This window comes from Pantherophis guttatus, chromosome 4 (genome assembly GCF_059756535.1).
Source record: "Pantherophis guttatus breed Tessera chromosome 4, ASM5975653v1, whole genome shotgun sequence".
NCBI classification, from domain to species: Eukaryota; Metazoa; Chordata; class Lepidosauria; order Squamata; family Colubridae; genus Pantherophis; species Pantherophis guttatus.
This window is the reverse complement of record NC_142066.1, coordinates 92,452,760-92,478,551: the sequence shown is the minus strand read 5'-3', so window position 1 is coordinate 92,478,551 and position 25,792 is coordinate 92,452,760. Positions and strand designations below refer to the sequence as shown.

General features: G+C 39.7%; 1 protein-coding gene across 18 annotated transcripts in view; it reads right to left on the bottom strand.

Annotated features, from left to right (window-relative positions):
- Positions 1–25,792, bottom strand: part of UBP1 (upstream binding protein 1) — a 195,007-nt gene that overhangs the window by 101,021 nt on the left and 68,194 nt on the right. For 13 of the 18 annotated variants that reach the window (XM_060686034.2, XM_060686036.2, XM_087894119.1 and 10 more), the window contains 4 exons: positions 18,267–18,357; positions 17,486–17,595; positions 13,421–13,563; positions 12,624–12,675 (listed from right to left, as the gene is read on the bottom strand). In XM_060686034.2, the coding sequence (XP_060542017.1) occupies positions 12,624–12,675; positions 13,421–13,563; positions 17,486–17,595; positions 18,267–18,357 (396 nt within the window). Of the gene's footprint in view, positions 1–4,970; positions 5,129–12,623; positions 12,676–13,420; positions 13,564–17,485; positions 17,596–17,958; positions 18,090–18,266; positions 18,358–25,792 lie in introns of those variants that run through there. The other 5 variants (XM_087894122.1, XM_087894121.1, XM_060686032.2 and 2 more) reach the window with 4 other exon arrangements.

Below are 25,792 nucleotides of genomic sequence, written 5' to 3'. Positions count from 1 at the left end.
TATGTGCCTAATTTGTAACCACATCTCCAACGATTAGGTGATAGATTTGGGAACATTTTGGCCAATTTCGCTGGTGCCAAGTGCGAACTATGGAACATTTTATACAAATTTTCTTTATAGGCTACTGCCATTGTTAATTTATAGTTTCTATCCCACAATTTGTCCCATTTTTCTAATTCTATATTGTGCCCAAGGTTTTTTGCCCAACAGATCATTGTTTCTTTTACTGTTTCGCCTTCTATTTTGTATTTTAATAAGAAATTGTAGATTTTTGTGATCATTTTTCTCCCTAATAAAATTTTCTATCTATCTATCCTATCCTAATAAAATTTTATCTGTATCCAATTGTTCTCTATATACGCCATATTGCTCCTGATCCTTTTTGAATCTAGTTTTTATTTGTAAATACAGCCACCATTCCATATTTAATCATTGTTGTTTCAATCTTAAATTGATTTTAATTCCCCTTTCTCATCAAGTAGTTCTGCATATCTTATCATTTTGCTCAAGTCTGTGTGTTTGGGTGTAATATTGCTTCCATAGTTGATAGCCAGATTGGGACTTTTGTATAATGATCCTTCTTAACTTTTTCCCAGACTTGTAAAAGAGCGTTTCTTAATAAATGTCTTTGGAAATATGTATATTTCTGGGGGCCGCCAACCGACATTGCTTGACCGACGGCACCCTGAGGAGGCCCTCTCTGTGAGAGCGTATTGGCTGGTGGGAGGTCATCGGTAGCAGCAGGCGGTCTTGTAAATACCCTGGCCCTAAGCCATAGAGCACTTTAAAGGTGAGAACCAACACCTTGAAGCGCACCCAGAAGACCACCGGGAGCCAGTGCAGCTCGAGCAGGAGAGGTGTTATATGGGAGTGCCATGTTGCTCCTGTGATCACCCACGCGGCCGCATTCTGGACCAGTTGGAGCCTCCGGGTGCTCTTCAAGGGGAGCCCCATGTAGAGAGCGTTAGCGTAGTCCAGGCGAGAAGTGACGAGAGCATGAGTGACTGTGCATAAGGAATCCCGACTCAGAAAGGGGCGCAACTGGCATATCAGGCGAACCTGATAAAAAGCCCCCCTGGCCATGGCCGTCATATGCTCTTCTAAAGACAGCTGTGTGTCCAGGAGGATGCCCAAGTTGCAAGCCCCCTCTGTGGGGGTCAATGACTTGCCCCCAATAGCCAGCGATGGCGCCAGCTGGCTATATCGGGATGCCGGCATCCACAACCACTCGGTCTTGGAAGGGTTGAGTCGAAGCCTGTTCCTCCCCATCCAGACCCGCATGGCCTCCAGACACTGGGACATCACTTCAAGGGCATCGTTGGGGTGGAGATGTACAGCTGAGTGTCATCAGCGTACAGATGGCATCGCACCCCAAATCCACGGATGATCTCACCCAGCGTCTTCACATAAATGTTGAAAGGAGTGGCGAGAGGACCGACTCTTGTGGCACCCCACAAACAAGGCGCCTCGAGGTCGACCTCTGCCCCCCTGCCAACACAGACTGCGACCGGTCGGAGAGATAGGAGAACCACCACAACACGGTGCCTCCCACCCCCAATCCCTCCAGCCGGTGCAGCATGATACCATGGTCGATGGTATCAAAAGCTGCTGAGAGATCTAATAGGACCAGAACAGAGGAGCAACCCCTGTCCCAAGCCCTCCAGAGATCATCAACCAACGCGACCAATGCCGTTTCCGTGCTGTACCCAGGCCTGAAGCCGGACTGGCATGGGTCTAGATAGATGGTTTCATCAAGGTACTGCGGGAGCTGTTGCGCACCCACACTCACAACAACCTTCGCAATAAAGCAAAGGTTGGAGACAGGACGGTAGTTAGCCATAACAGCCGGATCCAGAGAAGACTTCTTAAGGAGGGGCCTCACCACCGCCTCTTTCAAAGCAGGCGGCAGGAAACCCTCCCCCAAAGAAGCACTTATAATCCTCTGGAGCCAGCCTCATGTAACCTCCCGGGTAGCCAGTACCAGCCAGGAGGGACACGGGTCCAGTAAACATGTGGTTGCGTTTAACCTCCCCAGAATCCTGTCCACGTCCTCAGGAGTCACAGGATCAAACTCGTCCCAGGTAATGTTCTCAAGACCCACCTCAGCCACCCCGCCAGAATCTACCCAGTCAGAGTCCAAGCCTTCCTGAATCTGAGTGATTTTATCGTGCAGATACTGTGCAAAATCCTCAGCCTGCCCTTGCAAGGGGTCCTCCCGCACTCCCTGATGTAGGAGGGAGCGGGTCACTCTAAACAAGGCGGCTGGGCGGTTATCTGCCGATGCAATAAGAGTGGAAAAGTAATCACACTTTGCCGCTTTTATTGCCACTAAATAGGTCTTAATATGAGACCTAATTAGTGTTTGATCGGATTCGGAGCGACTGGCCCTCCAACCACTCTCTAGGCATCTTTTCTGGTGTTTCATCCCCCTCAGCTCCTCGGTGAACCAAGGAGCTGGGCAGGTGCGACGCCGGGTCAGAGGCCACAAAGGCACGACACGATCCAAAGCTCCGGCGGCCGTCCTATCCCAGGCGGCCACCAGATCTTCAGTCGAGTCGTGAGCCAAAGCCTCAGGAAATGGCCCAAGCTCCCTCTGGAATCTCTCCAGATCCATCAGGTGCCTGGGGCGGAACCATCTAATCGGTTCCACCTCCCTGCAGTGGGGTGCAGTGGTCAGAAAGTCCAGCCTCAGGAGAGAATGGTCAGACCATGACAGGGGCTCAATAGCTATATCCCCTATAACCTGGCCATTCAACCACTGATCAGAGACAAAAACTAAGTCCAGAATGTGTCCTCCCATGTGAGTACGGCCATGAATTAGTTGTGTCAGGTCCAAGGCTGTCATGGAAGCCATGAACTCCCGGGCCACCTCAGATGACGGCAGGTTGAAATCCCCCATGACCACCAGTCTGGGGGTATCAACCGCCACTCCGGCAATAACGTTGAGAAGCTTGGGCAGGGCCGCTGTCACGTGGCAGGGAGCCAGGTAAGTGATCCGCAGGCCCATCTGCATCCCATGGCCCCACTTCACCAGGAGAGACTCACATCCAGCTATCTGTGGTACAGTGGTCTCCCTCGGATCAAGACTTTAATGACAACCGCCACCCCTTCACCCCTGCCCTGGGCCCTCGGCTGATGAAATGCTCGAAAACCTGGTGGGCACATTTCTACGAGGGGGACCCCCCCTCTTGGCCCAGCCAGGTCTCTGTAATACCCGCCAGGTCCGCTCCCCCCTCCTGAATTAACTCGCAGATGAGGGGGACCTGGCGTTCCACAGCATCAGCCTAAGGCCTGGGCTCTGAAGCTCTGGACAACCCGGGAAACGAGACAAGCCTTGGGGGCCGAGGCATGCCACCGCTTGAAGACAGCGGGTGCGTGCCCCCCAACACGATATGGTCCCCTGCTCCCGCCGTATCTGCCCCTCCCAACCATGGTCCTGATGGAATCGCCCTCTTCCATACTTACACTAAGCCCCTCCACACCCGGCTCCACACCTCCCAGTTCGTGCCCCTGTGCCAAGCCTGACCTATAACCCTCCCTCCCCTTCCCCAAACCCCTTAAAAATTTACGCAAAGACAAATTTTAAAAAACCCTCAGTCCCCTCTTTGCGGCATGACACCTTTCGGGATTCCAAAATCTGTCATCGAGGTAGGCCCTCGATAACGTAGAGGGCCAAGCCTGCGAGAGGGGGGAATCTCACAGACCAAGAAGCTCCGCTGCTGCGTACATCTTGCCCCAGGGATGGGGTGACCGTCCCCTAAAGGGTCCATACAGAAAAGTCCGAGGGAGAACATAAGAAGACAGGAGCCACAAAAGGACTCAAGACCCAGTCCGCTGTTCTCTCACAACAGAGGCCAAGTCCGTCTCCAGGTCGACACAGTCCAGGGGGGGAGGGATAAGTCCTACCGCCCTCTCACAGCGGCTTGGCCCGATGGTCTGCCCCCTCTACTGGTGAGATGGAAGTAATGGTCCAACTTGCGCACTCGGCACCCATAATATAGTTCCAAAATCAGCCTTCTCACGGCGGATTCGATGGTCTGTCTCTCTGCCAGCAAGGTATAAAGTGCAGGTGCCGAATGATGGTACAACAGAAACAGTGCAGCACCCAGGATATAAATCCCCAATCCGCCCTCTCACGGCGGTTTGTCCGATGGTCATTCCCCTGCCAGCAGGTACAAAGTGCAAAGTGCAAAATAGCTAATGCCATCCCAGCTCGGCCCGTGGGGCCCAGAGCCCAAGCCACCCTCTCACGGTGGTTAGGGTCTTGGCTGGTCCTCTCAGCTGGTGGCATGGAGTCATATACCAGCTCCTGTTCAGATGATATTAGTCCTCCATACAAGTAGGGGAAGGGCTCAGGTGGAATAAGCGAGCTATTTGTGTCGGTGAGGTGAAGCCAAAAGAGGGCGCAAGTCCGAGAAGGGCGTGTTCCAAGGGGGGAAAGATGGAAAGAGGGGGGATTACGCTTTAACCCCCCCAACCTCCGAGGGCGCTCTAAGACACCCAAACGGAGGCCCCCCCTCAATAACACACCCAGTCATCGTCTATCCTGGCTCGAAAAGATGGTCCTCGGCCACATTAGCGCCCCTCATCAAGGCCATAGGGGGCTCCTCTCCTCGCCAAGAGCCAGCTGGAAGTCTTCGCGGTTGCTGCCATTGTCGCCATCCCCCACTGCCATACAGAAATCCCGGCAGTGTCCCTGAGATTTTTCCAGGAAACCGGCAGCCCCAACAGCACCTCAACAAAGCCAGGGCCTGGGGCAATGTCTACGTGATAGGCGCCCTCAGCGCAATGCCACCGCCACTGCTCCCACTCCCGGTGAGCTCCAGCTGGAGGGGAAAAACGCCGCCCCGCCACCTCTCAGCTGTTCCGAGGCTTCCGAGCCTCGCCGACGCTGTGCTCTGCTCCCACCGCGATGTTCAAGAGGGAGCAGAAAACCATCCCCCGAATGGGAGGAAGTTCCCCCAACCGGACCAGGGTCGCCAGGTCTTCAGGGCGACCCTCAAAGGGTCCCAAAAGGTAGGTCAGTGCCCATCCTCAAGCCGCGATCTCAGCTAGTGCCGCCATCTTGCGCATGCGTACTTTAATCCTTTTATGTCCTAATTTTCTCTAATTTGTGATATTCGTATTTCTGTGGATAGAATGAATAATAGGGGAGACAGAGGGAATCCCTGTGATACTCCTTTTTCTATATTGAAACTTCCCGTATATTCACCATTTATAATTATTTTTGCTCTCTGGGTCGAATAAAACGCTATGATCGTTTCTATAAAGTTTTCCCCCCAATTCATTTCTATTAGTTGGTTAATCATAAAGTCCCATTTCAGGTTATTGAAAGCTTTCTGCGTGTCTAAGAATATCAGAGCTACTTGCTTATCTGAGTGGGCTTCATAATATTCAAGTGTGTTTATTATAGTTCTCAAATTGTTTTTGATGTATCTGTTGGGAAGAAACCATTTTGGTCTGATTTAATAATTTCATTTAGTATAATTTTAAGCCTCTCTGCTATTATGACCATAAATATTTTATAATTGGCGTTTAACAACGAGATTGGCCTATAATTCTGAATCTTCTGTTTTTCGGTGTTGCTTTTGGGGATGAGTGTTATTAGGGCTTCTGTCCAGGATTTTGGTATCTTTGCATTCTCCATATTTCATTGTATGTTTGCAATAACAAATTATCTAATAATTCTTGGAATTTCTTATAAAATTCAGCCGGGATTCCATCTGGGCCTGGCATTTTGTTATTTTTTTGTTTTCGTATTGCCCTTTTTAACTCAGATGTCGTTATCTTCCCATTTAATATTTCTTTAGTTAAATCTGATATGATTGGATGGCTCCTTTCTCTCAAATATCTCTTAATGTCGCTCTCCTCTATTTTTTCTTGTCTGCACAGAGCTTGGAAGTAGTTATCGCTATGGTTTTTATTTTGTCTTTCTGGAAATGTACTGTCCCTTTGTATTAATTTCTTTCTTTTTCTTTTTTCAATTTATGAGCCAGCCATCTACCCGGTTTGTTAGCGTTTTCAAAGTAATTTTGTCTGATTGCTCTAATCTTTTGTGCCCTTCTTCCTGTATAATTAAATTTAAGTTGTGTTTGGTTATTTTTCTGTTCTTTAATTTCCTGATTTAAAGGTTGTTCTTGTAATTTAAGTTCTAATTTTCCCAGTTTTTCCTGCAGGTCTATATGTTGTTTCTTTTTGCTTTTATTTCTTTGAGCTGTGTATGTAATGGATATACCCCTCACAAATGCTTTTAGTGTATCCCATAGGTTTTATGTGGTCGTTTGTTCATTCCAATTTTCTTTTAAAAATAATTCTAATTCTTTTTTTGCATACTGAATATAGTTTTTTTCTTTTATCACCCTCTGGTTTATGGTCCACCTCCCTTTCTTCTTTACTTCTACTTTCCATTTAACTGTTATCGGACTATGGTCCGCCCATATATTCATTGTAATTTCTATTTCTGATATCCCTTTTGCTGTTTCTGGATCCATCCACGCCATATCTATTCTGGACGAGTGATGGGGATTGGAGAAGGTATACTGAGTCTTTTGTAGATTATTTTCTCTCCATGTATCTTTTAAGTTTAGTTCTTGGGCCATGTCAAAAAATACAGTTGGTAAGGTTTTCCTTTCATAATTCTTTTTTGTTCCTGTTTATAGTCTTTTTTTGGATCTACAACTCCATTAAAATCTCCTAATATACAAATGTTATCTAATTCTAGTGTTACTAATTGTTTATATAGTTTGCTATAATATTCTTTCTGCCTTATGTTTGGTGCATATATAATTGTAATGACCACTCTTTTTTGTTTTATATAAATTTCTATCAATAGTGTACTTCCCTCTTTTTTGGCAAATAATTTTTTAGGTTTTAGCCATTCCTTTATATATGCTGCTATTCCCCATTTTTTCGATTCAGCTAATGATGTAAATAATTTTCCTAGTTTAGGGCTTCCAAAATACGATTTTTTTTCCTTTTGTATGTGCACTTCCTGCAGGCATATGATAGCCATATTTAATTTTTGTAACTTAGTTATTGTCTTGTCCTCTTTTAATGGGTGAATTTAATCCGTTTATGTTAACTGAAAACAAATTCACCTCTTCTTCCATCTTATTACTTATTGGTCGCTCTTGTTTCTCTCTGCGGTTTTATCTCCTTTTGATATCTTGTCTTTACTCCTTCTCTTTCTTGAATTCCTTGTTTTGTCGTCTCTCTCTGTTCTTGGTCTGTTTCAATTTCCTCTGTCAGGTGTTCCTCTTGACTCTTTGATTCAAGTTCCTCTCTGCTATCCAATTTTTCTCTAAAACATTGTTCATAGAATTCCTGGGCTTTGTCGATCGTGTCTACTTTTATTTTATTCTCCTGCCAGGATATCAACATTCCTTCAGAAACTAACCAGCGAAACATGATTCTTTGTTTAATTAATTTTGAGGAGAGAAACTGATAATTCCTTCTTTTGTCTCAGACCCTTCTCGATAATTGTTTGAGTTTAATGATTTCCTTTCCCTTATATATTAATCGCTCTTCTCTCGTTCTGTAAATTTCATTCCGTGTTGATTTTCTCGTCAATTATATGTGAACTTCACGAGGAAGTCTGTGTCGTCGCTCATAGTTAGTGTGAACTCAATATACTTCATCTATATTGTTTTGAATTTCGTGTTTATTCATTTGTAGCGACTCTACCAGTATTTCCCTCATAAGGTTACAGAGATGATCTTCTTTGCTGTCTTTTACATTCTGAAATCTTAGGCAGAAAGAAGATCTTTCTAACTCTAAATGGATTATCGTCTCCTCAAGCTGTTTGCTGCTGTTAATTTCTCCTCCGTGTATTCCAACTTCTTTTCGGTTTGTTCTGTCTTTGCCTCTATTGTAATTTTTTGCTCGTTTTTCGCTATTGTTTCTTGAATCTTTCCCATTCTGTCATCTAATTTTTTAATATTTCCCTTTCCGTCACCCACTTCTACTTTCATTTCTTCGTGATTATTGTTCATGGACTCCTGTGTTTTCATCATTACTTCCTGTATCATGTTTAATGCTATTTGTATGTTCTGTAATGTTGGAACTGATCCTAGTTTCTCAGTATTTGGCATGTCCGTTATTAATTTTTGTCCTGCTGAAGAGGCTGTCAATGGGGTTGCCTTCTTTACCGTTTTTGTAACTGTGGATGTGTTTGACATTTTAAGTTCTTGAAAAAAATTGTTCCACTGAACCATAAAGAATTTAATCCTATGTTGTAAGAATATCTACCTAGATCATTGCCCCGGTTTTATCTCTCCAAAAGTTATACTAAGTAAAATGCAAATTTAATCTGACCAGCTGTAAATTCTATTTTCTATCCACCATTAATATACTGATCAACTATTACACACAGCAATATTTTTACTTATTAGTGTTAAACATATGATATCTTAAATTAAGCTACAATTTCTTCCAATTCAATATATATAGTAGGCAAAGAAGTAAAACCAAATCTATAATCAATATATTAAAGAGTAAATGTTTTATAACTAAGTATAGATATATAGATAGGAGGAAGGAAAGAAATTAATATGTTAGAATATATTTAGTTTATTTGATTTGTATACCACCCTACTCCCGAAGGACTCAGGGCGGTGAACAGCCAAACAATAAAATACATAGATACAAAAAATTTAAAAAACCAGATAAAATCGAATTAAACCATTTTGGCCCAGACAAATTAAAACACCCCAATAATTTAAAAACAGATTAAAATTTACATTTTTTAAAAGAGGGAAAAGATTAGGCCAAGCCCGCCTGGTGGAATAAAAAGGTCTTCACAGCGTGGCGGAAGGTGCGCAGATCCAGGATCCTCCGTATCTCCGGGGGGAGCTCATTCCAGACAGTAGGTGCCCCCACAGAGAAGGCTCTCCCCCTAGGGGCCACCAGTTGACATTGTTTGGCTGACGGCACCTGGAGGAGTCCTTCTCTATGAGAGCGTACTGGCCGGTGGGAGGCTATTGGTGGTAGTAGGCGGTCCCATAGGTAACCAGGTCCTAAGCCATAGAGTGCTCTAAAGGTGGTAACCAAAACCTTGAAGCGCGGGTGCTGGAAGACCACCGGGAGCCAGTGCAGCTCGCACAGGAGAGGTGTTACATGGGAGCGCCATGTCGCTCCCATTATCACCCGCGTGGCTGCACTCTGCGCCAGTTGGAGCCTCCGCATGCTCCTCAAGGGGAGCCCCATGTAGAGACCATTGCAATAGTCCAGGCGGGAGGTGACGAGGGCATGAGTGACCGTGCGTAAGGAGTCCCGATCCAGAAAGGGACACAACTGGCGAATCAGGCAGACCTGATGAAAAATCCTCCCGGTCACGGCCGTCAAATGCTCTTCTAAAGACAGCTGTGAGTCCAGGAGGACGCCCAAGTTGCGAGCCCTCTCCGTGGGGGCCAATGATTCGCCCCCAATAGTCAGTGATGGCGCCAACTGACTATATCAGAACGTCGGAAACCACAGCCACTCGGTCTTGGATGGGTTGAGCCTGAGCCTGTTCCTCCCCATCCAGATCCGTACGGCCTCCAGGCACTGGGACATCACTTCAAGGGCATCGTTGGGGTGATCCGGGGTGGAGATGTACAGCTGGATGTCATCAGCGTACTGGTGGTACTTCACCCCGAAATCATGGATGATCTCGCCCAGTGACTTCACATAAATGTTGAACAGGAGAGGCGAGAGGACCAACCCTTGCGGCACCCCACATATGAGGGGCCTCGGGGTCGACCTCTGTCCCCCTGTCAACACAGATTGCGACCGGTCAGAGAGAAAGGAGGAGAACCACCGCAACACAGTGCCTCCCACCCCTAACTCTTCCAACCGGTGCAGCATGATACCATGGTCGATGGTATCAAAAGCCAGGACCAGGACAGAGGAGCACCCCTTGTCCCGAGCCCTCCAGGGATCATCTACCAACGTGACCAATGCCGTTTCTGTGCTGTACCTGGGCCTGAAGCCCGACTGGAACGGATCCAGATACGTCGTTTCATCTAGGTGCTGGGGGAACTGTTGTGCAACCACACTCTCAACAACCTTCGCCACAAAACGAAGGTTGGAGGCCGGACGATAATTAATCAACATTGCCGGGTCCAGGGAAGGCTTCTTGAGGAGAGGCCTCACCATCGCCTCTTTCAAGGTGGCAGGAAAGTCACCCTCATCCAACGAAGCATTTATAATCCCCTGGAGCCAGCCTTGTGTCACCTCCTGGGAAGCCAGCACTAACCAGGAGGGACAGGGGTCCAATAAACAAGTGGTCGCATTCAGTCTACCCAGAATCCTGTCCACGTCCTCAGGGGTCACAGGATCAAACTCATCCCAGATAACATTCTCAAGACCTGCCCCAGTCCCTCCCCCTGAGACTACCCAGTCGGAGTCCAGATTTTCCCGAATCTGAGTGATTTTGTCATACAGATATTGAACAAAATCCTCGGCTCTACCCTCCAAGGGGTCCTCTCGCGCTTCCTGGTGGAGCAGGGAGTGGATCACCCTAAACAGGGCGGCTGGGCGATTATTTGATGACGCAATAAGAGCAGCGAAATAGCTACATTTCGCTGCTTTTATCGCCACTAGGTAATTCCTAATATGAGATGAAATAATTCCTAATATTTGATAGAAAATATGTAAATGTATAAATATATAAAAGATAGGCAATTAATTATAATTAAGTCCAGTTCCAAAGTTATCAAAAAGATAGTCAAAAAAGGAGGCTGCTGTTTTTCGTTTCTCCAAGATGAAAAATGGCTGCTATCAATAGATTGCACAGTCACTGTCCTTTCTCCACAGCTTCTTCTTCTCTTTCTTTTTTCCTTTCCAAGTAAAATCTGTTTTCATCTGTTCTCAGCATAAATCTCACAACACTATCTTTATCGCATCAAATCTTCCAGTCTTTAAACACGGCAGTCTTTCAGATCACCATTCACAATATACAAAACACTTTCACTCTCAGTCCATTCAATACTGTCTCTTTTTGCTTAGTTTTTTCTTTTCTGCTCCCACTGCTTAGGCGTCACTTTTCACACTTTGGAGACTCACTCAGTCACTTCTTGACAGATTTCCTTAATTTAGGGTAGTAGTACGGTGTTCTATTTGCTTAAACTTTTACTGCCGATACTTCCTGCTGTTTTTCCCTCTTTCACTTCCTCGCCATTTACTTGGGCTGTCACGCCTCTGGACCTAGCCGGAGAAACGGCTGGTCTCTTCCATGCCGGATTCCAGGGAATCCACTCTCCGCAATGGGGGATCGCCCTTCACCCCATCACCTCTGAGTGTTCCCTTTTCTTCTGCTGTCCTCTACAAGGTCCAACTTTACCACTGCCGGTCTCCAGGTGCAAAAAATCGGGTAAAAAGAGCAGAGTCCCATCTTCCTACACCTCACTACCACACCGGAAACCCCTAAAACAGGGGTCTTCTCCCCTTTTTAAATGTAAATTTTAATTTGTTTTAAATTATGGGGTATTTTAAATTCAGCTAAATTATTTAATTCGTTTTTAATTCATTTTAAATTTTTGTATTTATGTGTTTTATCTCGTGGCTGTTCACCGCCCTGAGTCCTTCAGGAGAAGGGCGGTACAGAAATTTAATAAAATAAATAAATAAAATAAATTTTCATGATAGGTCTTATTTTTGGGGAAGCAGGGTATATGACTTGTGAATGAACAATTATCATTTGATTTTATAGAAACAGATTATTAACTTTTAAATTTATTTATATAAACTTGTAAATTTTTTATGAAAATAATAACTAAGAAGTTGGGGTGGTATTCCGGTTTCCTCTTTCTACTATTTTTCCTCTCCTTTCAGTATCATCCGTCACAAATGTAACTGACACTAATATTGATGTTCCAATAATTTTCAAACATTTTTCTGTCTGAGGAACTATTTATTGGAATGGACTAAAATTTAATTTTGGTTATATATTATGGTTATAACATTTGGTTAAATGTAATAATTATATGAAAAAGATCTTTTAAAGTGTGGCTCTTTTCAGCAATTCTTGGGCAAAACTCAGTGAAGACATGCAAAAATCCATTTGGAACATGCCCTTAAGGGACATTTATAAATCCATACAGCAATATCAAACAGTATAACAGATAACAACAGTATCTCTGACATAAAATGCTTCTGTGTACACCATTTTAGATGATTCACATTTCAGACTAAATGTGATGTATAAATACCAAGAGAAATCTTATTAAATGCTAGAACTTGTGTGTGGTAGGGTGAAGCTTTTGATTTCATTTTAGAGGGGTCAAAGATGAATTTATTTTCCTAATTCTAACTTGTTAATTTTTAGAAGTGTCAAGGCAAACAAGTTATCATAAAACACAGTTCATAGGTTTAACAAGTGTATATAAGATTAATAATGACTTGACATGCTTGAATGATACAATAAATCAATCTTTCTGTGGCTGCACTTGAGTTTAGGGCTCACTTAGACTCATTCCCATGCTAAATTGATATAACATTATATGTAAAGCTAGGACTTAAAAATAAATTCTGGAAAGCTCAATTAATATAATATAGTTAAAAATCTCATAAATACAAAATCTATGATTAGAGATATAGCAGATAATAATGTTTGATTTTCTTTGTTTTCATGATTATCATCATACCTTTTATTGTGGTAATGAAGAAGCAGCTCTCATCTTCAAAGTTTTGGACCATCTAGGGAGGAAGATTATAAATACTATTCCTTGTTGACAATTGTCAGATCAGTTTAATATATTACATAAAAGTTAACAAATAGTCCCACAAATAACTGTAATGTTCTTTTCTCATTTGAACATCTTTTCTGATTTAGTCAAAAGTGTAGTAATATCTAATAATGCATAGTTTTTATTGCTTTTTTTCAAAATATTATAGTTATTATATGGATCTGATATATTTATTTATAAATAAAGGTCACATATTACATACTATATACCTGGAATGTTCAGAAACATGGCAACAAAAGTGAGACACTGGTGTTCACAAAGAAGACATCAGACAAGTGATAGTCTAAGCATTTTAAGTCAAAGGACGAGTTACTAATCATCCATTTGTTCCTGAACTGAGACAGTTTTAAGAAGTAGAATCATTTTTCAATGATTTTTGCTTTATTCTTTTGCTTAATTGATAGGGTGAAAGTTAAGCTAATAGGAATTGTTTGTATTGTAATATTAAAAATTTGATCAATTCATTTGAATTTTAAGGAAAACAAAATATTAACTAAGACTATATGAAAAATAAATTTAATATAAAAAACAAGGTTAGTATGTTGATTGTCTTGTCTTTCATTTAGAATTTGAATTCGTACCCTTAATTGTAATAGCAGTGGCAACCAAGCCAGGAAGAAAGCACAAACTGATTGTGTTGTTTTGGAATTTTTGAAATGTAAAATGTGTGTTAGTGAGGGGAAAATGGAATTTACCTGATCGCTGACAAGAATATGGATACCAGTAGGATCTTGTCTGTAAACCTGATTAATTTGATGTAAAGGAATATTGAACACCAAAGCAAGCTTGCGAGTGACTTCCGAGGCAGCCATTTCTTCCAAGTAGATTGCATGGTAAACTAAAATAAAAAAATATCTTAAGAAAGGGTCTTCTAAAAGACCCCATAGTACGGCTCTTCAAACACAAATTCCTCTTTATTCCTTTTATTAAATTATTAGTGTTCTATTCTATAAAATTGCAGTACTATGAAGCATAGCTTGCTAGCACAGAGATCAGTAAAAACCATTTTTATATTTCGATCTGCACACTGATGTTTGAAACATACAGCCTGCAGATGCACTTCATATATTCCTTTCTCTTTAATTCAAGTAGAAGTCTTTGAATTAAGTTCTGCAGAACCTCAAATCTGAATGCCAGCTGCTGAAAGATGGCCCAAACATTAATGAAGATTATTACTATCTTTCATAATATTCTTGAAATAGAACTCAGCCAAGGAACAAAATATTCTTTCCAAATAATTTTTGAAATAGAGAATAAACTCTAAAATAGTATAATAGCCATTGAAAGAACTATAGTTAAGCCATGCTATATATGAAAGGAGAAAATGGACTGGCATGATCTTTGCCTTTTTGTAAAAAAAATAAAATAAATCTATATTTTTCTAAGTGAAAGCATCCCCTTGTTCCATAAATATGTACGATCTTACTCTGTGCAAATGTAATCAATCCTGACTTCAAATGCCACATCTACGGACAGCAGAATCTTTCCTGTAAATTGAGTTTTTAAGACGGAAAACAATCTTGCACTTTGGGAAAGGAGATTTATTGCTGTGTATTCTTATATATGGAAGTGAATATGTGAATATCTCATAATGTGCTTTTTTAATAAGTATCTAAAATCTAATATTCCTCCTCTTTCTCAGGCTTTGCTGATCCAGTTGGTCTGGAAATGGAGTGGGCATTTTTTTGAAGTTATTCTGATGGCTAAGTAGTAGTTTGTGATGTTCCACATAAAACAGGATTGTTTAGGACAAAGCAGTATACAAAAAACTGTCAATTCATTTCACAGGCAGTTAGATCAATATGGCTGGAAGAAACAACAGAACATGTGGGAGAATATTTTTATTCCTAGAACATTTCTATTTTTACAAGTGTACCTTTCTCAATGAATGGCTTAACTTCCACCACATACTTTTATATAATTTACCCTTTATGTTTTTAATCATTACGGAAATACTCACTACAGCACTCAGAATATGATTTTATAGGGTTTTCGACCAAATGTTTTTCTCAAAATTTGAATACACTGCACTTATTAATTCAACCGTGCTCCTTTTGTCATTGAAACATTATATTTAAATATTTATTTATACAAAATGGCATCTATTTTGTAATGAGTATAAATTTGTGAATCTTTCTGAAATTTTAATTTTTCTTTGTAACTATGACCTAAAATGTGTTCTGTATCCATACAACTCCCAAGCTAAATAAAGAGAACCTAACTAAATAATTGAGTTAAATATTGAATTTGTTCATTGAATTATTGAGAAAAAATGATACAATATCTGTATATGGCAAAAGTATGTGAAGCTCTAGGATGATGATAATCAGATCTGGTGGTAAAAGTCCTGCCTTACCTAAATAATAGAATTCTGGGAATTCATCTAAGTCTGATCTTCACAACACAGATATATGGAAGTAAGGTACAGGTTAAACAATGATTTCTCGGGACCTCTGGAAAACAGTTGTTCATCCTGTTACAAAACTCTTTTCAGAGAATTTGAATTCCACCAGTCCACTGAAAGGCAGATTGTGTATAAATGGACACAATTCAATACCATTGTTACCCTCTCCAGGAATGGACAACCAACCAAGATCACATCAAGAGAAGGGCATGTGTTACTCCAGTAAGTCTCAAAAACCCAGGTAATATTTAAGGAACCAAAAGCTTCTCTTGCATTGGGAAACACCAGTGTTCATGAGACCACAATCAGGAAAACATTGAACAACTATATGCGCATGCCAGAGTTGCAAGAATTAAACCACTACTCTCCAAACAGAACACTGATGCCTGCCTATAGTTTTACAAAAGACCATGTGGATAAGGCTGTTGGAAGAATATTCTGTGGTCAGATCAAAACAAACTTTTTTGCCTGAATGAAGTGTTGTTTGGCAAAAAGGCAAACACTTCATTCCAGAACTTTATTCCATGTGTGAAAAATGGTTGCAATATCATAGTTTCAGCCTGCGTTGCTGCCATTGAACCTTTGCTACCATTGATAGATTCTGAACTGCACCACTAAATTATTCAGGGAAATGTCAGGTTATCTGCCCATGAACTGAAGTTCAAGGGAAAGTCGCCCATGCAGCAAGAGAACAATAAAAAAATACACAGGTTTTATGACAAAAAACAGTTAAAAGAAAGTTGATGTTTGGGAATAGACAAAATCAAAGTCGTATCCTATAGAAATGTGAAAAGACCAGGACCAATTTGTACAAGGAGATTCATCTCTGATTAAAATTTCTGATGTACAGCATTGATCAACATTTGGATAGTTATTGCTGCCTATGAGGCCACACCAGTTCTGAAGGCAAAGGTTCACCTATTTTTGCCACGTACAAATATATGGCATTGGATCATTTTCCTCAACAAAGAAATTAACAAGAAATGTTTTTTACTCATTTGTTTCACTGGATTTTTTTTTATCTGATTATAAGCCTTGTATAGAGATCAAATCACATTTTAGGTTATATTTATGCAGAAATATTGAAAATTCAAGAGAGTTCACAAACTTTTAAGTACCACTATACTTAATTACACCTTGTAATGTATACATCTCCTTTCAATCTCTTCATTACACTTTATATTTGTCTCTGCTAAATTTAATTTACTTCAACTAACTGTATTTCCAATGCTTCAAGTTTAAATATTTTCCCTTGAGTTACCCATAATTTGCTTCAATTTCTACTATCCATAAATCTGAAAAGTTGATTCTTCACCTAAGATGAATTAAGATGCCGAATATAATCAGATTAGGAAACTCTAGAAATCCCAACAAACTTGTTTTTTTAGAATTTGCTACTTGTCAATCAAGTTTGAAGGGAATGTGTTTTTATATTTTTCGTTAGAGAGTTATCTGGATTAGAAGCAGGGGTGAAATGTAAAATTTGTTACTACCGGTTCTGTGGGCGTGGCTTGGGGGGGTTAATGTGACTGGGTGGGCATGGCCAACTTTTTTTTTTTAAAACTTTTCACAGCATTTTTTCTGCAAATGCAAAAAAATGCTTTGAAAAGGCTCTGCTGATCAGGCAACACAGCTGGGATCGTCAGAGCCTTTTCAAAGCATTTTTTTAACCACCTCTTCCGCTGAAGAGGTTGCAGAAAAAAATGCTTTGAAAAGCCTCTGACGATCCCAGCTGAGCTGTGCGATCATCAGAGGCTTTTTTTTTATTTTTAAAAGCATTTTTTCGGCGGAAGAAGTTGTAGAAAAAATGCTTTTAAAAGTAAAAAAAAAAAAAAAAAGAGCCTCTGATGATTGTGCGGCTCAGCTGGGCATGGGGTGGGGGGAGGCAGGGATTTTTGTTACCGGTTCTCCGAACCACCTGCCACCATCGCTACTGGATCAGGCAATCCGGTCCGAACCGGGAGCATTTCACCCCTGACTGGAAGCTTTTTTAGTCTCATCTAAGTCTCATTAATACATCTATTAAGCAGTATCAGTTTGGCATGATTTGTTTTCAGGATAGCAAACCTGAATTGTATTTTAGAAAACTGAAAGCTATTTATGCATTCCAGTATATGAACCTCCAGCTATAAACTCACTTCTGTGTACTTTTTCAAATGCAAGTTCTGTTACAAATAATTTATAACAATATAGTATATAATTCAAAATAGATTTGTCCCACTAAAAAAGATTAAAATATTTTTAATTCTTTAAAAAGGCTGGTTTCAATGCCTCCAAGAAATCTGTAATTGACACATAAAGAACATTATTCCAAGGTACAGGAACAATATATTTGATACCAAGAGAAATTACATACCAAATAGTGCACCATTCTTTACTCCATTGCCTGAGTCTTGTTGCCTTTCCAGTCGTATACTTCTTGACTGCTCTTGGCATACATAGATTGTTAGACGTGGCCTAACAGACCTAGAATGTAAAGAAATAAATATTCTTTTGAAGAATACTGTGAATATATGCTCATTCTATTATATTACTTTAATGTTATTCTTTGTGAACTACTTAAAATTTTTTCAGATATTGTTTAGCCACATAATCAATTTCAGAACCACTGAAGTTATCCCAATACTGGTAAATTAAGTTTTACATTTAAATTAAAGAAGTAAGACATTGATGTTTGGTCTAATTTTTGTAAAACAACTACCATAGTAGAAGTAACAGCAAGTTAAGAAAATCTATTATGCCAGTTTAATTCACAAATAGAAAATCTGCAATTGTTAATATTTAGTAAGTAGCCATGACCTCAAGAACTTTAGTTTGGTTATAGCTCACCTAAATGAGGTTTGTCTCTTGGCAACAAACCCATCCGTCTTCAAGAAATCAGAACTGCCCAACTGCATTGCTATCAGTCTTACAGTCTACCTTTGAGCTCATCAGTGCCTGCATCATATCTGTGGCCTGCCCTGAAGGTGTACAACAAAACATTCTTCTTTTGAGCACAGTACTTCCAATTCTTGCATGAGCTCACACAGGCATATGCCAATCGAAAAGCTAAATTAGCATCTCCCAAACCCTCTAGTCTAAGACAGAATGTTTTATACAATTGACATAGGTAGAGTTGACACCAATGAACTATTTACCTTGATTTAAGTGCATTGTATAGCCGAATTCCATCAGCAGGACCACAGATTTGTACCAGATCTTCTCTTGTCAGCTTCAATAAATCAGCACCTACAAAGACATTCAAAATGTATACAGAGAAGGCTAGAAATCAATTTACAAAATAAAACTGTCTTTCAAATATAGATGATGCTATTTCTGAATTACGCTACTGGTAACCTTTGTGAATATAAACATTGACTTTAAGGAATTCTAAGCAAACATAATTTACTCATTTAAAACCAATGATTGACAATCAATCTGCATATTTTATGGTAATTCAGAGCACACTTACAAGATGTCTTAAAACACTTCAGAAAAGCACAGAAAAAATAAAAACATAAGAAACATAATTATTACATGATAAAGATTATATTAATGGCATAATAAATGTCATACTAAGTTCTTTCATTTTTTTAAAAAAACTGTAACAGCTGCTAACACTAGTTTTGCTTAAACAGCATAGCAGTGGATATTTCAGAACCTTCATGTCAAAAACACTTAGCTGAAATAAAACCCATACACAACTGCCTACTTCTGTGTGGACAAACTTAGCTGGCTCTGAAGAGACAGATGAATATTATTTTTTTGCTTTATGCCAAACAATAATGCCCATATGAAAAAGAATCCCTTCTCATAGCCAAATCATTCTCTGTTTACATGAATTTAACTGATGCCAGTAACCTCCACAAGGAAAAAGAAACTATCCAACTGCTTTGCCTTAGATATTTAATGGATCCTGTTCCTTTCTAATTCTTAAACTCGATGCTAGAAATAAAATATTATTGGGACCATTTGCCAAGATTTTTCAAGTCTCTTAGATCCATCCATGGGACCTGATCCATGGGACCTCCTTACCAAGGAGTTCCAGAAGATGAAGTAACAGAAAACATGCCTAGAGCAATGATGACATAAGAAGAAAAACATATTTGACCAAGCATGAAATTCCAAACTGACTTTTTGATCACAATCACATACGCTGCCTACCTTTCCTTAATCTCTCAGAACAAAGAGATACAAATGTTATGTTATGCTGTCATATTTTGCATATCTTACACACACATACGTGGAGGGAAGGATTTCACCCTCCCCCCTATTTTTACATAATGTATATTCTGTGTGTATTTTGCAACTGTTTTCAGTTGTATCTCATTGATAGCACTACAAAATAACAACTGGTTATTCCCAATAAACATGAAACCATTAATGGGGGATTTCCTGGTGGTCAATGTAAGTGAAATGCACTTTGTGACAATAGAAATGGTGAAGAAAGCTATAACCTCTACTCTGTACCTATGGGTAGCCACTTGGCAGTGTTACAGTGACACTGTAAAACAATTGGAAGATTGTATACTGGGGTAAATTAAAAATCTGGAAGATAAATAAATTTGCTCAGAGTTAGATGCTAGATCCGTGATGGCGAACCTATGGCATGCGTGCCACAAGTGACAGATGGAGCCATATCTGTGGGCACGCAAGCGTTGCCCTAGCTCAACTTCAGCACGCCAGCTGATTTTCGGGCCTTTCAGGCCCACTGGAAGTCAGGAAATGGGCTGTTTCCGGCCTCCGGAGGACCTTCAGGGCGGCAGGAAAGGCTGTTTTTGCCCTCCCCAGAGGGCAAAGAAAGCCTCTGGACCCTGAGGAGGACGAAAAATGGGCCTATTGGGCCCACCGTGCCATTGCATGCCAAAAGCGGTGGGGCTGCGAGGGGCGGGCGCAGGGGGCATTGAATTATGGGTATGGGCACACATACGTGCGACCCCCTGCGCTCACCTATATAATACATTCAGCTAAAAGCTATCTGATATTTCCTAGTTTGATATTTATTCTGTACCTAATCTATCCACTTCTTCCACTCCCATACATAAGTCTCTTGAGTCTGATCTTTTAGATATGCTGAAATCTTCGCCATCTCTGCAAAGCTGGCCATCTTCAAAGTCCATTCTTCAACAGTGGGCGTAGCATCATTTTTCCAATATATTTTTTTTTAAATACTTTATTGAGTTTTCCAAAACAAAAAAGAAAATATACAATCTATCTCTCCTTTCGGAGGTGCAGTGTTTATACAATATAGTGAAACAAAAGTAAAAAAAAAGACTTCATCCTTAACTATACATTATTTTATACAATATAACTGTAATACATGTGCCAAGTCAAATTCTAAGGACATGTTTTTGTCTTATTGTTCAACCAGTGATACCAAATACCCCATACGTCATAATATTTTGAGTTGTCCTCGTTTTTTAACTCACTTGTCAGTTTCGCCATTTCTGCGCACTCTAGGATCTTATTTATTAGAGTTTCTTCTGAGGGCATAAATTTGTTTTTCCAGCATTTTGCGAAAGTTAATCTAGCCGCAGTTATAATCTGGATTATCAGTTGGGTTTTATTGTTGTTAAAGCCTTCTTCGGTTATGCCTAGGAGGAAAAGCTCTGGGGCTAGGTCTACCTCCTGTCCCGTTATTTCACAGAGCCAGTGTCGGATTTTGGACCAGAACTTTTTAGTCTCAGGGCAGGTCCACCATAGGTGGTAGAAGGTGCCGACTGTTTTTCCACATTTCCAACATGTGGGAGAGAGATTTGGAAACATCTTGGCTAGCCTTGCTGGGGCTAGATACCACCTGTGTAACAATTTGTAATGATTTTCCCTAAACGTTGTCGATTTAGTTATTTTGTAGTTTCTATTCCAAGCTATCTCCCAATCATTAAAATTTAGTCTATGTCCTAGATTTTTTTCCCAGATGTTCAGCTGATTTCTTGCTATGGACTCTGCCCTATCTTCATCTAATAGAAAGTTATAGATTTTTGATAACATTTTCTTATCTGTTCCCCAAATAATTTTGTCAAAGTTCCCAAATTTCGCTGCTATACCAAATTTGTCTCTTTTTGGAATCTTGAGTTGATCTGAAAATAGTTCCACCAATCCAAGTTTAGGCCCTGATCTCTCAATAGATCCAATGATTTAAGTTTCCCTTCTTCATCGAGGATATCCTTGTATGTACCCCATTTGTACTCATCTCTCCTGTTTGGTGCCGCCAACGCTTCCATGATGGAAAGCCAGTTGGGTACTTTCGTATAGATCTTCTGTCTAATTTTGACCCACGTGTGAATAAGGGTCTCCCTAATTTTATGTTTATGAAAATATGATTTTTTCTTGTTCTTTATATCCCAAAGGTAGGAGTGCCATCCTTCTAGAAGGTCATGTCCTTCCAAGGTCAGGGTTCTCCTATCTTGTAACTTGATCCACTCCTTAATCCAGATTATTTTTGCCGCCTTTTGATATAGTTCCCAGTCAGGGAACCCAAAACCTCCCAAATTCCTTTTCCCTTGGAGTATCTTAAAAGAAATCCGCGATTTCTTGCCCTCCCACAGAAAATTCCTGATATGTTTGTTCAAGTCCAAAAAGAATTTTTTATCTAAAGATAACGGAATGTTTTGGAATAGGAACAAAATTTTTGGTAGGATATTCATTTTAATCGCTGCAATTTTACCAATCAGAGACAATTTGAGCTTTTTCCATCTTTCAAGATCTTGGTGTGTTTTCTGCAGAAGGGGGATATAGTTATCATCTTTTAATGAGGAGAATCTCGCGGTGATCCATATTCCCAAGTATTTTATTTTCCTAACTGTCTGGAGGCCTAATAAATCTTCCAATTCTTCCTTTTGAAGGTCTGTCATGTTTTTCGCTAATAATTTAGTTTTATCCTTATTGAGTTTAAGGCCCGCCACCTCTCCATATTCCTGTATTTCCTGCATTAATTTTCCACCGGATTCTAATGGGTCTTCCATTATGAGGGCTACATCGTCAGCAAAAGCTTGGGTTTTGAATAATTCGTTCCTAATCTTTAATCCTTTGATATCATTGTTAGCTCTTATTTTTCTAAGTAGCACCTCTAGCGCCAAAATATATAATAAGGGAGACAGGGGGCATCCCTGCCTCACTCCTTTTTGAATCTGGAACAATTGAGTTCTGTCTCCATTCACTAGTATATTTGCCCTCTGGTTTTTATAGATATTCTCAATCATCTTCCTAAAGTTAGTACCGAATCCCATTAGGTCAATTTGATTTATAATAAACGTCCAATTCAAGTTGTCGAATGCCTTTTGGGCATCGACAAACATTAAGGCCAGCTGTTTTTCAGGATGTTGTTCGTAGTATTCAAAGGTGTTTAAAACTATTCTCAGATTATCTCTGATCTGTCTCCCTGGGAGAAAGCCATTTTGATTTTTGTGTATCCACCGATTTAAAATTTTTTTGAACCTCTCCGCAATTATATTCATGAACAGTTTATAATCTGCGTTCAACAATGAGATAGGTCTGTAGTTGGATATCTGTTTCGGGTCGGCACCCTCTTTCAAAATAAGCATCAAATACGCTTCCCTCCACGAATCTGGAATTGTGATACCCGCCAGAGCCTCATTCAGTATTTCTAGTAACTCTAATTTTAGGGCATCATCAAATTTTTGGTATAATTCCCCGGGAAGACCATCTGGGCCTGGAGTTTTATTCTTCTTTATTTTAGAAAGGGCCGTTTTTAATTCCTCTATAGTGATCTTTTCATTTAACCTTTCCTTTTCTTCTTCAGGGATTAACGGTAATTTTCCAATATTGACCTATCAATAATCTAGCTGTTGTCACCATATACAATATCAGCTTTGTTTCACCCAATGTAAAACCCTTAACTATACCCAATAAGAACAATTGTGGAGAGAATTGGAGTTTTTTCTTCAGAACATTTTGCATAACCCACCAAATTTTTATCCAAAAAGCCTTCACTTTCTTGCAACTCCACCATATATGATAATATGTAGCATCTAAACAATCACATCTCCAACATTTTGGTTGAACATTAGGATACATGCATGACAGTTTCTTAGGATCTAAATGCCACCTATACAACATTTTATAAAAATTTTCCCTCAAATTCTGCGACTGTGTAAATTTAACATTCTGGACTCATATTTTTTCCCATGTTTCCAACATCACTGGTTCTGCAAAATTTTGCGCCCACTTTATCATGCAATCTTTAAATAATTCATTTTCCGAATCTCTTTCTAACAAAACATTATAAACCCTTTTAATATGCATTGGGCCTTTCTCTTTTATATGTCTAACCAATTCTTCTTCGTGCATCATTATACCAGTTTTTTGATCTTTCCATCTCAATTGAAGCTGATTATACTGTAACCAAGTTAAATTAATCCCTTCTTCCAACAGTGTATTTAATGTCTTTAGTTGCCATCTGCCCCCATCCATAAAAAGAACTTCTTTGTATAAAACCCCCCCGAGTGACATTATATTTATATTCCACATGATATGACCAAGATCCAGCCATAACGGTATTTTGTAATCCCATTTGAATCGGTGCTTCTTCCATACTCTCATCAAAGAATTCCTAAGTATGTGGCTATTAAATACTTTATCCACTTTGTTTTCATAAAATAAGTATGCATGCCAGCCAAATTTGAGGTCATAACTTTCTAGATTCAATATTCCAGTCTTTGTCCTTTCAAACCAATCACTTGCTTGCGTCAAAGCTGCTGCTTCATAATACAATTGTAGGTTTGGAAGTTTAAGGCCACCCCTTTCTGGAACATCTTGCATAATTTTCAATTTAACTCTCGGCTTTTTCTCATTCCAGACAAACTTATTCACTCCTCTTTGCCATTCTGTCAGTTGTTTATCACTTTTAAGCACCGGAATCATTTGAAACAAAAAAAGAAATCTAAGTAAAACGTTCATCTTAACTGCTGCTATTCTTCCAAGTAAAGACAGCTGCAGTTTTTTCCAAGTTTCCATATCCTTTTGTACCTCTCTCCACAACACCTCATAATTATTTTGGAACAATTTTATATTTGAATCTGCAACTTGAACTCCTACATATTTAATCTTTGATACTATTTCGAAGCCTGCCTTACTTTCAAGTTCCTGTTTTCGATCTTGTGTCATGTTTTTAACTATCATCTTAGTTTTTTTCTGGTTCAGTCTAAATCCTGATACCATACCATATTCTTCTATAATGTCTTTCATCTGGATTATTGATTCCATCGGCTGTGTTAGGGTAACAACCAGATCATCTGCAAATGCCCTAGTCCTATAATCTTCTTGCCTTATAACTATACCATTTAGAGAATTTGAGTCCCGTATTGTATTCAACAAGACTTCTAATGTTAAAATAAACAACAATGGGGATAGCGGACAACCTTGTCTTGTTCCTTTTTCAATACTAAAATTTGTAGTCAAACTTCCATTAATAATAATTTGTGCCATTTGTTTTTGATAAATTGCTGAAACTGCCTGTATAAACTGATCCCTAAAGTCCATTTTTCTTAAAGTCTTTAATAGAAAGTTCCAATCCACTCTATCAAAGGCCTTTTCCGCATCCAAAAACACCAGCACTGCAGAGATCTGTTTATTCTTCTCAAGATATTCCAATAAATCTATAATTTGCCTAACATTATCCTTCATGTATCTGCCTTCTATAAATCCTGCTTGATCATGATGAATCACCTCTTAGATAACTGGCATTAACCTGTTGGCTAATACTTTTGCAAAAATTTTGTAATCAGTATTCAAAAAAGATATTGGTCTAAAATTTTCAGGTTTTTTGGGACCTGCTTGCTCTTTCAGTATCAATGAAATATAAGCTGCTTTCCATGAAGGGGGTATTTTTCCCCCTTGTTGTATGCTACAAAGTAAATCTTTAAAATGTTCAATCATTTCTGCTTGTAAAGTTTTATAATACACCGCAGTTAATCCATCCGTCCCTGGTGCTTTAGCTGTTTTCAATTGTTTAATAGCGACAGTAATCTCCTCAACTGTTATGGGTTGATTTATTCTTTCCTTTTGATCACTAGAAATTTTCATAACTCTTTTTTCTTCTAGATGTTTATCTATAAGTCCATTCTTTATATCATCTTTAGCATATAATTTGCTATAATAATCTAAGAAAGCTTCTTTAATAATTTTTGTTGAAAAACTTCCTTCCCTCCACTCTCAATGCTGTCAATAACCCGTGTACTCTGCTGCTTCCTCAATGTGTAGGCCAACCATTTGCCCGGTTTGTTGGCGTTACAAAATATATTATGTTTTGTAAATTGTAAATTAATTGCTGTTTGTTCCGCCATAAGCATATGGAATTGATCTTTCAAAAGTTTTATAGCTCCTCGTATTCTTTCATCTGTTGGATTTTTTATAAGTAACTGTTCTTTTTTCTTTATCTCTGCTTCCATTTCTAGTCTTTTCTTTTGTCGATTTAGTTTATGTTTAGAATTCATATAAATCAGTACCCCTCTCATATATGCCTTACTCGCATCCCAAACAGTTTCAATAGGGGTACCCTTATTTAAATTCATTTCAAAAAATTCTTTCATTTGCTTTTTAAGTTCATTTACATTCTTTTCATATCTAAACAAGTTTTCATTTACTCTCCATGATTTTCTCTCAGTCTTTCCCATTTCAATTTCTATCCATACCAGGCTATGGTCGGTTAAAGTCCTTGGAAAAA